The sequence below is a fragment of the Lissotriton helveticus genome, chromosome 11, assembly GCF_964261635.1.
Source record: "Lissotriton helveticus chromosome 11, aLisHel1.1, whole genome shotgun sequence".
Lineage (NCBI taxonomy): Eukaryota > Metazoa > Chordata > Amphibia > Caudata > Salamandridae > Lissotriton > Lissotriton helveticus.
Genome location: NC_136072.1, coordinates 793,303,748 through 793,320,130, shown reverse-complemented (window position 1 = coordinate 793,320,130; position 16,383 = coordinate 793,303,748). Strand labels below are relative to the sequence as shown.

The 16,383-nt window shown below is 46.1% G+C and overlaps 1 protein-coding gene across 4 annotated transcripts in view; it reads right to left on the bottom strand.

Annotated features, from left to right (window-relative positions):
- Positions 1 to 16,383, bottom strand: part of OGDH (oxoglutarate dehydrogenase) — a 666,388-nt gene that overhangs the window by 263,970 nt on the left and 386,035 nt on the right. For all 4 annotated transcript variants that reach the window (XM_078666769.1, XM_078666768.1, XM_078666770.1 and 1 more), the window contains one exon: positions 15,686 to 15,838. In XM_078666769.1, the coding sequence (XP_078522895.1) occupies positions 15,686 to 15,838 (153 nt within the window). The remainder of the gene's footprint in view (positions 1 to 15,685; positions 15,839 to 16,383) is intronic.

Here is a 16,383-nt window from a genome sequence, read left to right as displayed (position 1 = left end):
CAGCAAATTTTTTTATCTTCCCTCGATTCCTTGGCGCCAATGCGCAGTATTCGAGCTAGGAGCCATCTGGCCATGCCTTGGTATTCGGATGAACTTCGGCAACTTAAATTGCAGTGCAAACAAGCGGAGAGAGCCTGGAGGAGACAATACTTGGAATCTCAGCGTGTCCTCTACAGGCAGACACTGGCAAAGTATAAAATCCAGATTAAGCGGGCCAAGTGTCGGTTTCTGGAGGATTCACTGATGGCGGCGGCGAACAAATCACAGGTCCTTTTTAGTCTGGTGAAAGATCTAGCTCACCCAGCTTGTATCAAGAACATCATACCGGCCTCTCAGGATCTTTGCGATTCGCTGGCACAAGCCTTCGAGGAAAAAATCGCCTCCATCTTAAACAATCTTGCTCCATCCGCTGACAAGGTGGTGGATAGTCCCCCTTGGGGTGAGACCAACAAGCGGCACTCTCCATCTACAGGACTGAACAGTTTTCCACTACCATCCTTCGAGGAATTCTGTGCGGTGGCAGATGGGTTGTCTTCTGGTTCTCCATCTGACCCACTACCCCCGAAATTTTGGAAACTGTTCCGTGCTGAGCTGTTTCCCCCACTCTTTTCGATTTGCTGTCAGTCATTGGACTCTGCACGAGTCCCTGACTGCTGGAAATTGGCAGTGGTCTCCCCCTTGTTGAAAAAAGAAAACCTGGACCCCACATGCCCAGTAAACTACAGGCCGATCTCCCTATTGCCTTTCCCAGTCAAAATTCTGGAGAAATTGGCCACAAGGCACCTTTCTAATTTTTTTGAGTCCACTGAATGTTTAGATATGGCCCAGTTCGGTTTCAGACCAGCTCATGGGACAGAGTCGGCTTTGGTGACCGTTCTCGACGACCTTCGAACGCGGGCCGACCACGGTCAATCAGCCTTTTTAGTGCTGCTTGACATGTCGGCCGCGTTCGACACGGTTAGCCATACAATCTTGATCAGGAGATTGGCGGAGGCGGGAATTTCTGGACCTGCCCTGCAGTGGCTGGTATCATATCTCGATCACAGGTACCAGATGGTATCCCTGCCACCTTTCAAATCTAATAGCAGGAAGGTGGGGCAAGGTGTACCACAGGGGTCTTCCATCAGTCCCATCCTATTCAAGCTCTACCTCCGTCCCCTGATCTCGTTAATAACATCTTTTGGCATCACGGTCACCAACTATGCCGACGACACACAGCTTGTCTTCTCTTTTGAAGGCAAGCAGGCGGTCTCCCACGAGGTGTTCCATCGTTGTATGGGCACCACGGCAGCATGGTTGGGTAACAACTCCCTGCAAATTAACAGCATGAAAACTGAGGTGTTACACTGTTCCACGGACCGTACTCCCAGGCCTTTACCATTGGATTTCTGGCCCTCTGATTTCCAAGGAACTGACTCCCCTGCTGAGTCAGTACGGAATCTGGGTGTAATGATCAGCTCTAATTTGCAGTTGGAGGTAGCAGTGAACAAAACAGTAGCCACTTGCATGGCTCTGCTCTGCTCGCTGCGGAAGATTCTACCCTTGCTCCCTTCTCATGCCAGACCAGAAGTAGTGCGAAGCATTATATTAAGTCGTCTTGATTACTGCAACGCACTGCTTCTGGGGGCGCCTGTCAGTCTATTGGGGAAACTGCAACGTGTGCAGAATTTTGCTGCAAAACTTGCATTGTCACGCCGCCGTCTGGACTCCTCTGCGGAGGCTCTTAAGGACTTGCACTGGTTGCCAGTTCTGCAGCGTATCGATTGTAAGGCCCTATGTTTGGTGTTTCGGGCTCTTCATGGTCAAGGCCCACTCCCATTACAGAATCTTTTTACCTGGTACATCCCAGGCAGACCGCTTCGGTCAGCCTCTGCCTACCTGGTATCAGTTCCAAAGTTCAAGCGCTCCAGGATGGGAGGCCGCGCCTTTAGGGTCACCGCAGCAAATCTGTGGAACTCTCTTCCTCTGGACCGGAGGAGTATGACTGATCTCTCCTCTTAAGAAAAACCTGAAAACCTACTTATTTCCCAGAACACTGCACTAGACCTTTTCGGATGCTGGTAACATCGTGTATGTCATGACTAAGCGCCAGGATGCCCGTTGGGTGACAGAAAGCGCTATACAAAAATATCTATACATACATACATACATACATACATATTTGATTTACAAATGTTTAAACTACCTCAATCACCTTTGTCAAACTTTGACCTAAATTAAGTGTGCTGGAACATTGTGTCGTTTTTGGCAACAAAAGCCCAGAGTCAGTCTTCTATTCTTGCTTTTCTTGAGGCTCTTCTTGGTCTTCCATTCCTGATCCAACAAAACTGAGGTCCTGGCAACAGAGATGCCATCTAAATACTGAATTTAGGGGTGTTACAGGGAGTGTCCGGTAGTAACCAATGGCTGGCAGGGTTATGGCCACTTTCCTGTGGGAAGTGTGCATAACCCTGACCCAGAGGAGCGTCCTAATTCCACCAAAAACCAAGATGGCAGAATTTTCCTAGTCATGTGCACATCAGGTAGCCCACTTTGAGGGTGGTACGAGTTGAGGGTGAACACACCTCAAGACTAGCTCATTTTTGCACCTGTCCTGGTGCTAGATGGGCCCTGGGCAGGGGGTGGCATTTTCACTGTCTAGGTAAGCCTTGGGTTGCATATCAAAAGCGGCAGATGCCTTTGAAGTCTCCTGCCTTGTTATGCTGATTACTTAGCCATCCTGCTTGGAAGAGGTGTAAACAACTCCCGCAAGAGCAGGCACTGTTTCTATCACCTCCTAGGGCAGGGGGTCTTCAAACTTTGGGGCCCAACCCCAATGGGGGTCGTGGAGTGATAGAAAGTGGGCCGCACATTCAAGGTCACACTTCTGTCTATTATTATTTCCAAAAGGGTGTCCTGGGGCTAATAACCACCTGCTGGCTGAAATGGCAAAACACACAGAAGGGCAGGGAGAACCACCAAATGGGGTAACCTACAGGACAAAGGGCCAGGTTTTTATAGCTTCCTGAAGGATAATAGAATAATGGAGGAGCGAAGCAAAGGTGGGTGAAGGTTCCAGAACTGTGCGGCCCGCACCAAAACAGTGAGGCCGACTATTCATGTTTTTTTGAATTAGGGAACAATAAGAAGATTGGCACAGGCCAAGAGGAGCATACGGGTATGCCCAGTGAGGAGAGATGAGAGGGTGAGAGTAGATGGGATGAGAGAGGATAGCATTGGAGCGAGAGAATTACATTTAAGAGGTCAGGGATATGAAGAAATGTGAAGTCCTGAAGAGTGCAGAAACGGAAGAGGAGAAGTGAATATGAGCGAAAGGTGAGGGCACAGAGGAGGGATACTGTTAAACTGTGAGAGAAGATAGCTGAGAGATGATCTGTGATGTAAAAAGAGACTTTAGTGCTACGTGGGTGAGGGACAACAGCAATGGGGGAAGAGAGGAAGTACTGAGGTGGGTGCTGAGGTAACAGGGGAGAGGGACGTTGGTTCAAGAAGGTGTGGAAGAACAAAGGGGAGATGTGATAGATGAATGGTGAACTGGAGAGGTGTAAGATACAAATAGACAGAAATTTGAACGAAGAGACTTGAGGTGAATGAGAGGTGCTGAGGGGAGAGAGAGGTGATGGGTCCAGAGAGGCTATGAGATAAATGCGAGAGAGGAGGACAGTGAAAAGACAGAATGGCTACAGGTGATTAAAAATGAAGTCAGAGGTTGAATGGGGAGAGCTCAGAAGTTGTAAATAGGGGTGAAAGACAATGGCCTGTAAAATGAGAGAGGGATCCAGGGTTGGAAGAAGAGATAGGGATGGAAGAGAGGGGGTGAGAGGAAAGTGGCATGGGTAAACTGCTTAACTCTGCCTAAGGCTACCAGTGTTTTAAGGGACCCTTGCTGCTCCCGTACAGTGCCAGGTGAGCTTTTAATGTGGCAGCGCTTATTCCTGCAGAGTGGAAGGCCCTTCACAAAGGTTGGCTAGACATCTTTCTGTTGTATATTGCTGTATTTTCATTATAAACTGGTACTGATGAGACGAAATCTTTCCTCAGTGTTACTGTGTGTAAACATTTCAAAACAATTAAGCAATACTATCCCAAAATATGCGGCATCATATAGCATTATTTATTTTTTCTTACCATAAAATTTAGTTGAGCTTGCCACATCATTTGTTCCTCACCTGCCACATAATTCCAGTAGCTCTGCCTATAGGTTTAGAATTGTTTCTCAGGAGGGGGTCCTTACGCCTGAAAATTGTGTCTGGAGGGGTCTCGGCATCCAAAAGTTTGAAGACCTCTGTCCTAGGGGGTCAGAAACTCATCCGTGGTAACAGGCTGGACTGGACCAGTCAGCTAGCACACTGGAAGGCTAGTAGGATTCAGGGGTTACCTCTAAGGTACCCTCTGGGTACATGCATCAATAAATCCATCACTTGATTCAGTGTGGGTTTATTAGTACGAGGTGTTTGAAACCAAACACTATAGGTTTTATTGAATCCATTATGTAGCTGGTAAACTCATTTTGACCAGTGCCAATACATGCCTTAATATGGGTTTCTTGTTCACTTGTAATAACTAGTAATGGAACTAGACATTACGGTGGCATATCTGCTCGTGCGGATATGTCCTTACATGTAATATAATGCACCCAGCCTTAGGGCTGTAAGGCCAGCTGTGGGGTGACTTCAAATATTACATGTTGTATTTTCACTTTTTAGAGCACCTTGTCACGCTGCCTGCAGTGGCAGTCTGTATGAGTTTGGTGCTAGGTGCCTTATAGTGGCAGAAGATAACCTGCAGATCTTAGGGGACCTTTGAAGTACCCATTTCCTAGGTACCAGGGTTACCACTTACCAGTGACTTACAAAGGTGCTAAAGCCCTGACCAACTGGGGATCATTTGATCAGTTCTCTTGTTTTGGGGAAAGAACACTGGGGATCTGGTTAGCAGAAACCCAGCGCACTTCAAAGTTCCTTCAAATACCAGGCAAAATGTGGGGAGGGACTACTGCAGCAAAAACCCAGTTTCCTACAGTGTCGAGGGCTGGGGAGAAGGTTGGGAGGGGACAAGAGGTGGCGGGGACAAGAGGCTGAGGGTGTGGAAAAGGGTTGGTAACCTTGTCACATTGCTTCTTCTGCTTGGGTGGTAGTGGGATTCTAGAGCCTCCTTGAAGCAGAGCTGTTCTTGGATGCCTGCACTGAGGGTGCCAGTGGCTGGCTATGGATCCTCCCCATGTGGGGGTGGACCCTGATGTGCCCTGGCGGGTTCTACCTGCAGCTTTTGGAGGACAGGGTTCATGGATCAGAAGGAAGATGGCAACTTTAGTGCTGGCACATGTTTCATAGATGCTGAGCTGGCTTTCAACATCAAAGGCTTTGGCCTTGAAGAGCATTTCTAGGCAGAGGTGGAGTGGTCTGCGGCAAGTGCGCAGGATTTCCTTCACCACCAAGACTTGGCAGAGCATGGGGTCCGAAGTGTAAGTTCTGTGCTCACCTTGACCCGAATGCAGTGGCGACCCGGAAGCCTGTCTCTAAACCTCGAGTGCAGTTGTCTGGCTCTTTGGGGTAGCTAGGCAAGAGTGAAAACTGTACAGAGGGGTCAGGGAGGAGGGACCATACTCACAACTAGTTGAGCAGGCGGGAGGTCTTTGATCTCCAAGTCTGAGTCAAAACTTGCTTTAGGAGAGGACTCTTCCTTCTGAACTGCCAACAGCTCCGGCTAATGCCCCCCTCAGGGGCCATGATGCAGAAGAGGTTTGGAGTGTCATCTCCATCTCTGGGCGACATTTTCAAGCGATGAGCCAGGCATCCCTTAAAGAGTCTTCTTCAACCAGAAACACTGGCAGGTGTCGCAGAAGTCATTATGCTCAGGCGAGAGACAGGTTACAGACCTTATGTAGATCGGCTCAGAGGCATTTTGCGCGACACAGAGAGCTGAATTGGAAGGCTGTCCATTCCATTAAATTACAGGCAGGGCATGGCAAGGAGAGTAAAAGACTAGGGAGAGCCCCTTCTGGACCCGAAAGCGCCTCGATGCCTATTCGATCGAAACTGCATGAGTCAAGCCTATGCAAGAAAGGGAAGTCGCAATAGCAAAACAATACCGATGGAAGACCGAGACATCGAAGAGAACACCGTGACTGCATTGATCTGGAGCTCGGTGACACAAGTCCAAACACAACAGCAGAAACAAATCTAACCAAGGAGCTGATGAACACGCGCATAACCAGCAAGAGATGGAGTCATGCTACCTCATGACTTAAGAAGAATTCTTCAAAGAAAAACAACTTACCCACAGCTGGACCCAACACAAGATGTCAGGAGTATGCACAGCACGTGCATCAACAGCCACATATGCCTCAAACCTAAAACTCTAGTCCCCACCAGGCACAGTGTTATCGAAGAGGTCAAAGAACAAATTAGGTAATTAGCAATGCATGGCAAGGGCGCAAGTTATTGTTACTTTAGTGCACAAGGTCCTGGGAGAAATTGCTCTGCAAGAATAGAAAATTGCCCAGCTGCTACCAATGGATGATGCCCTCATCCACAGAATGTTTTCAGTTATTAACAGCATTGCCACTATTGTATTGCGACAGTGGTGTATCAACCCTTTCTAACAAAATGTAATGGGTGCTGTGAATTATATATTTTTTCACAACACTAACTTCAGTGTCTCTACTTTAGATTTCGTTTGGTTGAATGCTTCAAAAAAGTGTGACCCGAATATGGATGAAAGTGCAATGGCAAATTTTATGATCTTCAACTGCACACGCACATTTAAGTTTATAAGGTGGAGAAATAATGATCTTCTAAGAGTTAGGCCATAATAGTATCTTTTTACCACCACATTAGGTGAACCAGCTGAAGTGCCAATGATGTTTTTCAATAAAGAAATACCATTAATACGTTTTTGGGAAAATCTAGCCATCGTTCTCCAGGGAAACCTTCCGAAAATCTTCGTATGACACTCAGATGAAGCAGTCATACTGGCTCAAAATAGCCAAGCACCGGTATTTTTCATTGATGTACCCACAAATACATCCATGCTTGCTAGTAATATCAGAGGTACAAAAAAGTCAGAGTATAGCAGAGAATCAATTGATTAGAAGGCAGGATCCATCTGCAGCAGTTTGTACTTCCTTAGGAGCCTAAGCCTTGCTGCTTTTGTAGTTGCTGGGGTAGAACAATTCTCATCTATAGTTCAAGAAGATGAGGGACCAACTGAAGGAAAGGTCCCCATGGAACACAATCAGAGAGTCTATAAAATTACCTGAGTTTATGTTTGAAGAGCCACCATGTTCAGCTTAAACAGCACCCATGACCAGGGAATTATGAAAGATCGCCATATGATCGAACTGTGAAACCTTCCAGAGTGATCATGAAGCTGACAGAATAAAAGATGTGCTACCGGAGTTCATAGTTGTAGCTGTGTGCCTCTCAGAGTAAACATTGTAGGAGTACGACCCTTATTGCTGTAATTCAATTTTTGGGATTTTCTTTTCTCTATTTTCAATCTCCTGGGCTATTTATCCCTTCCTGCAGAGTAAGCTTAGAGATACCGGCATCAAGGGTCTTTAATCGCCAACGAGGAGTTTTGCACCCTAGTGTCTCCGAGGGCTTGAGCATATGGTGGAAAATTTATGGTTTCCTCTAATGGGAGTGACTGCCCGAACATGACGGGCGTGGTTTCAGTAGCAGGTCCCAAAATAATTGATAGAACTGCTATACTGGGTAAGGAAACACTGGAACACTCTGAAGCAGTAGACAGTGTCTTGATGGCGACAGCCATGACAGTCAAGAAAAATAATGGTGTCTTCAAGGACAGTATCCAGACTGCAAGCTTCCCTTCTAGTTGAGAAGGTTGCTGGCCTTATGTCAGTCTTCAACAGTGAACAGGTTGCCAGTGTAGTTTTCGCCTTGCTGATTCCCTCAATGTTGAATGGGAATAGAAAAGACAGTGTAATTTCTCTCGCATGGCAACTCTGCTTTGATCTACCTCTGTTGGAAGCCCTTGGAACAGAACCGGTACCACCTTCTCCAGTCTTATTAGTTCACTGGGCGTCCATATCCTATTTCTAGAATCTTCCTTTCATGGTCGTGTGTTCCCTGGGAACTATTGCCTTCTATGTCTTGGAGTGCCCTTCCTCACACCTACTGGCAATTTAGACACCTTCCCTTAACGAGAGACTCTTTCAAACAGAACACATATAGGGCACAGGAGTCCTACTCTAACAGGTGTGAAGTTTGACAAAAGAGAACAAGCATTTGCAATGCAATAGGTCTCGCATTAGGAAAGTTTGAGCTATTGGAATTGTAAATTACAATTTTTTTATTTATGTGTTGGTTTTGAAAATAGCAAAATTAATAGCTTCGTCATTTACAATGCCAATAGTTATAACTTTCGCAAATGTGACACCTATAGCATTTGTAATGCAATATGATGAAAAGAAACACGGAGGAGTGAAAAATAGAGGAAACCAATTGAAAAAAGCAAGAAATTATTTGTGATCTGAAGGAACGGCGAGAAAGAAGAGAAGGGAAATACTGTAAAATAAAAAAGAAGAAAAGAAAACCTAGGAAAGAAAAGAAAGTCGCTCAGTGATGCCCGGCCTCTCGGCGCCTTTTCGGTTATTTTCTCCTTTTGCCACTGTCCCCGCCACCTTATTAATGGGCTTCAGCTAGTAAAGCACCTCGTGTGTGTAGGGGGAGGGGTTACCCCACTTACCGGCTGAGAGGCAGCAGAGGAGGCAGAGTCCGACCAGGAGCCCCCGGTCCATCCTCGGCTCCGGGTCCGGATGCTCCCAGGGACGGGACCGAGAGGCCAAGAGCACTGGAGGAGTCACCCGTCTGGGGGTGCGGGCAGTGAACGCCGGGGCGCACTCTGGAAATCAGAGGGCAGTTTCAAAATCAGGGGTGCAGAACGCGGGGGCACTTTTTAAATCAGGGGCTGGTTGTTGAAATCAGTGGGGTAGCAGTGGACTGGGGTTCTCAATACCCCCTGGGGGCAATCAGAATTAATGGGTTCAGTCTTTCGAGTTGGGGGGCAGTATCGATGTCAGCGAGGATTTCGGGGCGCAGTCAGTGGAGCCCAGAGCGCTTCTGTCTCGGGGAGCAGCCGGGCACAGAGTTATACCCTTGCCCCCTTAGAGGAGCGACCCCCTCTTCACACCAATCACAGGGCAGGGGGCGGCACGCACGAGGTGCCGCCTCGGCTGAGGTTTCGTCTCTGCTCTCAGCTTAGGTTTCGTTTCCCGAGTTTCAGTCGAAAATCCGGGAAATCCGCCAAAATGCATTAGAGCCTCTTCAAAGAGGAAGACCCATCCGTCAACATCCACAATACAATGAGGGGCGGGTGGAGGCACTGAGCAAGCACTTTATTTATTTATGCGTTTTTATATAGCGCGGACTTTACGTCAGAGCGCTTCACAATAGGAACAGAAATGATACATCATGAGAAACATTACACACGAACATTACAAGTGAACAAATTACAAAAGCAAATGTTACATTACATGAGGCAAAAGTGATCATCGTGAGCAAACAAAATACAAGAGGAGCGAACGGTGCATTACAGGAGGAGACGAGAGAACAATCACCGCCGCAGCCCGGAGGAAAACACCGGAAGCAGATGTCCGGCCCGCCGCCTGGTTGTGGGCGGGGCCGGGAAGAGGTGTGTCCACTCCCACTGCCTTGCGGAAGCTTTGCCTGTTGTGACCTGAGATGCCGTGCCAGCCATGGCGGGGGGCCCCGTGCAGAAGATGGAGCCCCCGCTGGAGAAGGAGAGACCGGCCCGCCGCCGAGCGCCAGCCGACCCGGTGAGTCCCGAATAGAGAGGAGGGGCGTGAGGCCTCATGTATGCGGCGGCCGGGGGCCCTTCTATGTATGCGGCGGCGGGGGGGGGGCGAGGGGGGGGTGGTGGTGGTGTCTCTGTATGTGTGTGTGTGGGTGCGTGTGTGGGTGCGGCCTTCCTGCCTGCGTGTGCATGTGTCCCGGGGTGGGGTGGGAGGGGTGGGGGCTGCCTGTGTCTGTGTAAGTTACTCTGCGCATGCGCGGCTCAGACGAGCGCTCACGCGGTCAAAACTGGAAAAGAAAAGCTCGTGTCAGATTGGTGTCCACATTCCTAAATACGGGCAGCATTAGGTCTGAAGCAGACACCTCAATACTCACGCATTGAGAGTACGTCTGCTCGACCTAAAAAACTAACTGTAATAATACCTAAAAAACTAACTGTAATAATATGAAAACAGGCAAAAGACACTGCATTCAAACTATGTTTTCGAATAAAATTCATCAAACTTAACCTTCAGATAAGCGTACACCCCGACTCAATTTAAAATGGCTATAAAGTTCCCATTCTGTACATTATAAATGGCCCTGGAATTAGACACAGGCAGGAATAATCACTGGGCAGTGTTCAAGTGTTGTATACTTCTGTTTAAGACACCAACTCTTCCCCTAAGCTTTCAGGGAAGCACTTCCATTAAGAAAACTTAAACAACCTTTATTTTATTAATCGATTTTAATATAGTTCCAAGCACTAAGAGATACAATAGCTCTTTACAAGGAATAGAACTGAAGTCATGGCCATACACAAAACAAACACAATGGTCAACAAAAGAAGTAAAAGAACTGGAGCTATGTACATCACAGAAGGGAAAATGGGAAGGGGTAAATGAGACGGTGATAGACAGGACAGTAGAGTAAAAAAGTTACCAAAATCAGAGCATGCAGGTAGTAGGGGCTAAGAGGACAATGAAGGTGAAGTGAGAGAGGGAGGTGAGGGAGGTTTGGAAGGTAGAGGAGTAGGTGAGAAATGGGAGGGTGGAGAGCAGAATTAATTTTAATAAAGGATACCAATATAGCAGTAAAGTTTAATTAGACTGGTACATTTTGAAATAATGTGCTTTTAGGTGCTTGTGGAAAGACATCAGCCTTGGTTTAGTTCTCAACTCAGCCGGGGGGAAACTTCCAAAAAGGTAGGCAGTTTCTAAAAAGGACAGATGTTGACGGTCTTGAAAAAAAAAAAAGACATTATTTTTGCTTCTTTCTCAAAGATATGGAACCATGTGATCTTTTAAGCAGGCTGGCGAGGGAGGATGAATTGACATAAACCCGATTTGAACTTAACCCTTGGGTCAACAGGGAGCCAGTGAAGCAAGGAGATCATTGGAGTAATAAGGCCAAATTTATTCGTTGACAATACAAGTCTGCTGCAGCAAGCAGGGCAGCTCTCTGTGGAAGGAGAGCTGTTTTTGGGATGCCCACAAACAGCGTTGCCAAAGTCCAATCTTGAAAGAATAAAAGACTGGTGGTGAGAAGGTGACTTAAGTGGCTTTCTCTTCAGGCTGTCAGACTGTGAAACCCCAGTAATTCCAGATAGCAATAAACAGTGTTAAAAAGGCCACAGGCTACAACAACTGTTAGTTTAGTAGCACATACACCTCATTTGAAACAATCCAAACTTCAGTCAATGAGTTGGTAGTGCCAACTCTCCTACTCCTCTGAGGCCACCATAACTCATACTTCATAATATAAAGCGTGAGTAGAGAATATAACAGATGATCCTCTGATTGAGGAGGATAGGTTGCATGCAAATATATGAAAAATACCAAAACTGGAGGTACAACTTGGAAGGGAGTGTCAGAGAGCTAGCCCTTCCACTTCATTGGTCAAAGTTCAGATTGTTTCAAAGCAGGGGGATGCATTACTAAAACAAATACACTGTGGGTGAGGCCTTTGGCCTTTATAACAATGGTTGATGCTATTCAGGATTACCGGGGATTCCTAGCCTGTTGGCGGGAAATAATTCAAACATGTGAATATATAAAAATCCAATGCCAGAGAAGGAAAATGCTACTTACCAGTATGCATCTGTTCTTGCCATGTAAAGCTGCAGAGTTGCAAACTGTGCATAGATCGCCAGCTAGGGTTGGGCCCGGATGTTTGCAGTTTGTTGCTGTCCTGAAAAGTTTCTTTGGAAGTCACAAGATAGGTGACTCCTCCTTAGAACCACATTGCGCATGGGCATCGGCTACATTCCCAGATTGTTTTTCGCCATTAGGGAAATTATGGAGCTTTGCAAGAAAAGGAAGGATGCTCATGTAATTTGTATCTAATTAAGATAATGCTGGAACAGAAAAGGGTAGCTGGGGAGGCGGGTGGGCGTGTGCAACTCTGCAGCTCTACATGCCAAGAACAGATGCATACTGGTAAGTAGCATTTTCCGTTCGAGTCATATGAGCTGCAGATTGCACACTGTGCATAGATTGTATAGCAGTACCCACTCTTAGCGGCGACCACCCCTATCTGTTGCTGTAGTTTGGAATAACAGCCTGGCCCACATTAGCTTGTTGTTTTGTTTGCACATCTACACAATAGTGTTTTGTGAATGTGTGCGGTGTAGCCCATGTAGCTGCTCTGCAGATGTCATCTAGGGGAATGTTCCCCTAAAATGCCATTGAAGCCCCTATTTTTCTTGTAGAGTGGGCTTTAGGAGGAACAGATAACATACGTTTAGCTTTGTGGTAACAAATCTGTATGCATTTGACAATCCATCTAGCTATCCCAGATTTTGAAATGGGATTACCTTTGTGTGGTGGTGAGAAAGACACAAAAAGTTGTTTTGTCTTACGAAAAGGTTGAGTTCTTTCTATGTGGTATAGCAATGCTCTTTTGACATCTAATATGTGAAGAGCTCTTTCTGCTACTGACTGTGGTTGTGGGAAGAAAACGGGCAGTTCCACAGATTGATTGAGATGAAATGGAGAAATGACTTTGGGCAAGAATTTTGTATTAGTAAGTAGAACTACCTTATTTTGATGCATTTGCAAGAAGGGTTCTTGGATGGTTAGTGCTTGTAGTTCACTAACTCTCCGCAGAGAAGTAATAGCTACTAGGAAAGCAACTTTCAATGTTAAAAATTGTAATGCACATCTGTGTAAAGGTTCAAAGGGAGGTCCCATTAACCGTGTGAGAACAACATTTAAATTCCACACAGGCAAAGGTGGTACTCTGGGAGGGATTATTCTTTTAAGGCCTTCCATAAAGGCTTTAATGGCAGGCACTCTGAATAGAGATAGATGTTGTCTGTTTTGCAAATATGCTGCTATTGCGGCAAGATGTAGTCTAATAGACATATAGGCTAAGTTACATATTTGGAGATGCTGTAAGTATCCTAGGATGTGTTGAATAGACACATTTAGGGGATCAATATTGTTGTTGTGACAATCCATCACAAATCGTTTCCACTTGGCCGCGTAACATGCCCTAGTGGTTGGATGTCTAGCTTCTTTAATTACATTCATGCAGTCTGGAGGAAGGTTCAGATATCCAAATTCTAGGACTTCAGGAGCCAGATCGCAAGGTTGAGCTGAGCTGGGTCCGGGTGTCTGATCTCTCCACGGTTCTGTGTTAAGAGGTGTGGAGAAAGTGCAGTTTTTGGTGCGGTACTACAGACAGTTGTAGCAGTGTGGTGTACCACGGTTGTCTGGCCCACGCTGGAGCAAATAGGATGAGGGTCAGAGAATGCTGCTGTAGTTTGCGTACTACTAGTGGCATGAGTGGTAGAGGTGGAAAAAAGTATACAAATCTGTTTGACCAATTCATCCATATCGCATTACCTTTTGACAGTGGGTGTGGATATCTGGCGGCGAAGCTTGGGTATTTTGCGTTTTCGTGGGTGGCAAATAGGTCTATTTGAGGTTGTCTCCACATCTGAAAGAATGGCTGAAGAACGTGCATATGAAGTTCCCACTCGTGGGTCTGTTGCGTTTGACGACTTAACAGATCCGCTATAGTATTTTGTACTTCCGGAACATGCTGGGCTAGGAGGAATATGTTTTGAGGTATAGCCCACCTCCAGATGTCCTGTACTAGTTGAGAGTTGCAGGGAGTGTGTGCTTCCCTGTTTCTGTATGTAGTACATTGCTGTCATGTTGTCTGTGCGGACTAACACAGCTTTGTTTGCTACTTGCTTCTGGAAAGCTTTTAGTGCTAGAAATATTGCTAGTAACTCCAGATGATTGCTGCGGAGTAATTTTTGTTGCGGTGTCCACCTGCCTTGCATGGTGTGTTGCAGTAGGTGGGCTCCCCAGCCGGAGAGCGATGTGTCCGCTGTCAAGATTATCTGAGGAACTGGCTCTAGAAACGGTCGTCCCTTGGAAAGGTTTTTGGTGTTCCACCACTGCAGAGAGCGATGAGTCTGACCGTCTACCAACACTAGGTCTGTTAAGTGACCTTGAGCCTGGTTCCATTGACGTGATCAGCACTCTTGTAGCGGATGCATTTGAAGCCTTGCATGAGGTACTATGAAGATGCAAGAGGCCATCATCCCAATGAGTTGCATGAACACTCGTGCTGGGAGGGAGTGTTGTAGCTGAAACTTTGTTAGAAGAGTTTGCTTGCTGGCTATCCTTGCTGGAGTGGGATAAGCTAGAGCAGTTGAGGTGTTTATTGTGGCACCGAGGTACTGTTGTACGTTGGATGGCAGTAGATAAGACTTGGTGTGGTTTATTGTGAACCCCAAGTTGTGGAGCAGTTGGATGGTGGCATGAGTGTGTTCCACGCATTGATTGTATGAGCTGGCTTTTATGAGCCAGTCGTCGAGGTACGGGAAGACATGGATGTGCTGTCTTCGTAGATGCGCTGCCACCACTACTAAGCACTTGGTGAATACTCTTGGTGCTGTTGTGACTCCGAATGGGAGTAGTTTGAATTGATAGTGCTGCCCGTCTATTACAAATCTGAGATAATTCCTGTGAGCCTTGTGAATGGGAATGTGGAAAAATGCGTCCTTGAGATCTAGAGTAGCCAGGAAGTAGTTTTGCTGCAGGAGCGGAAGGACTTGTTGGAGTGTGACCATGTGAAAATGGTCTGACTGTATGTATATGTTTAGCGGTCTGAGGTCTAAAATAGACCTTAGAGAGCAGTCCTTTGGAATTAGAAAATATAGAGAGTAAACCCCCTTGTTTTGTTGGTGCAGAGGAACTGGTTCTATTGCACTTTTTTCTAGCAGAGACACTACATCTTGCTTTAACAGTGATAGATGTTCTTGTGACATTGGACGCCATTTGGGTGGTATGTTTGGGGGGTAGATGTTAGTTTTAGATTGTAACCTGACTGAATAATTTGTCACACCCACCTGTCTGATGTGATGTTGATCCAGGCAGGCAGGAATTGTTGAAGTCTTCCCCCCACAGGAGTGGAATGTTGGGGGGGGGGAGGGGAGGAAAGTCATTGGGTAGGGGCAGAGCGGGAGTTGTTGTTTTTGCCTCTGCCTTTGTTGTTGTTACCCCTGTAACCCCCTCTCTGGTAGCCCTTAGTGAATGTGGATTGACCAGGGGTTTTGTAGGAAGTGGAGGTACTACAATCTAGGTTTATGATCTCCGACTTACATCTCTTCAATCTGGTCAGATCCTCTGTTCTAGGGGTCATAGACTGGGCTGGTATGCTCCTTTATCTCTAGGCTTGGAATTGTTAGACAGGTTTTATGTATAACTGCTTACATCACAATTTCCAAATGATAACTAGACTTTGGAAATCATGTACAAATAAATGAACCAAACTGAATAACATTCATCAAGGCACCGTGAAGAGTAAGGGAAAAACAAAATTAGGTCTCATGGACCTTAAATATATGAGAATAGGCTATCTGAGCAAGAGTTAGAGAGGACCACAGAGGTGCTGTGAATTTAACATACCTCATACTCCAGTTGATTCACCACCCCCTGTGAGACGAGGGTTTCTGCATACTTCAGCAGCACTGTTTTCTGCTTCTTAATCTGTTTGTACATCAGAGGCTGGGTGAACATGGGCTCATCCATCTCATTGTGGCCCATCCGCCGGTAGCAGACCTAATGATAAAAACATAAACTCACTTGTAGCCCAATTTCCAATCCTATTCCAACAGTATCTTCTGAGGAGGCAATGTTCAAGCTTGTAGCTGTGTACACTAGCTCAGCAGCACTTACACAAGTCCACTAACCCAATACAATGCACATAACCAGTAATGAGTTACATACTCAGCCCAACCTAAAAGTTACACATACACAATCATTCAAATTTGAATAATCACTCTATTCAATCTCATTCAAGCACCCACTTCATCTATGGACTACACCCAAGCAAATATTTAGCAGCAAAAAAATAGAAAAAGCAAAAAAAAGAAAACATTAAACACTCAAAAAAGGCCCACTCCCTGGCAACAAGCACGTTCCAAGATTCTAAATGTGAATAAAATGTTAAACCGAATATGGATGTTTTAAGTGATTCATGGAATTAGGAGTATATTTGGCACTTAAAAGAACACATAGTGCAGTTAAAAGACACTTTCCTTGGTTACCATGATTATCTCCTCCCATATCTCACCTGCAACTTGTTTATGATCCAACGTTAGTCA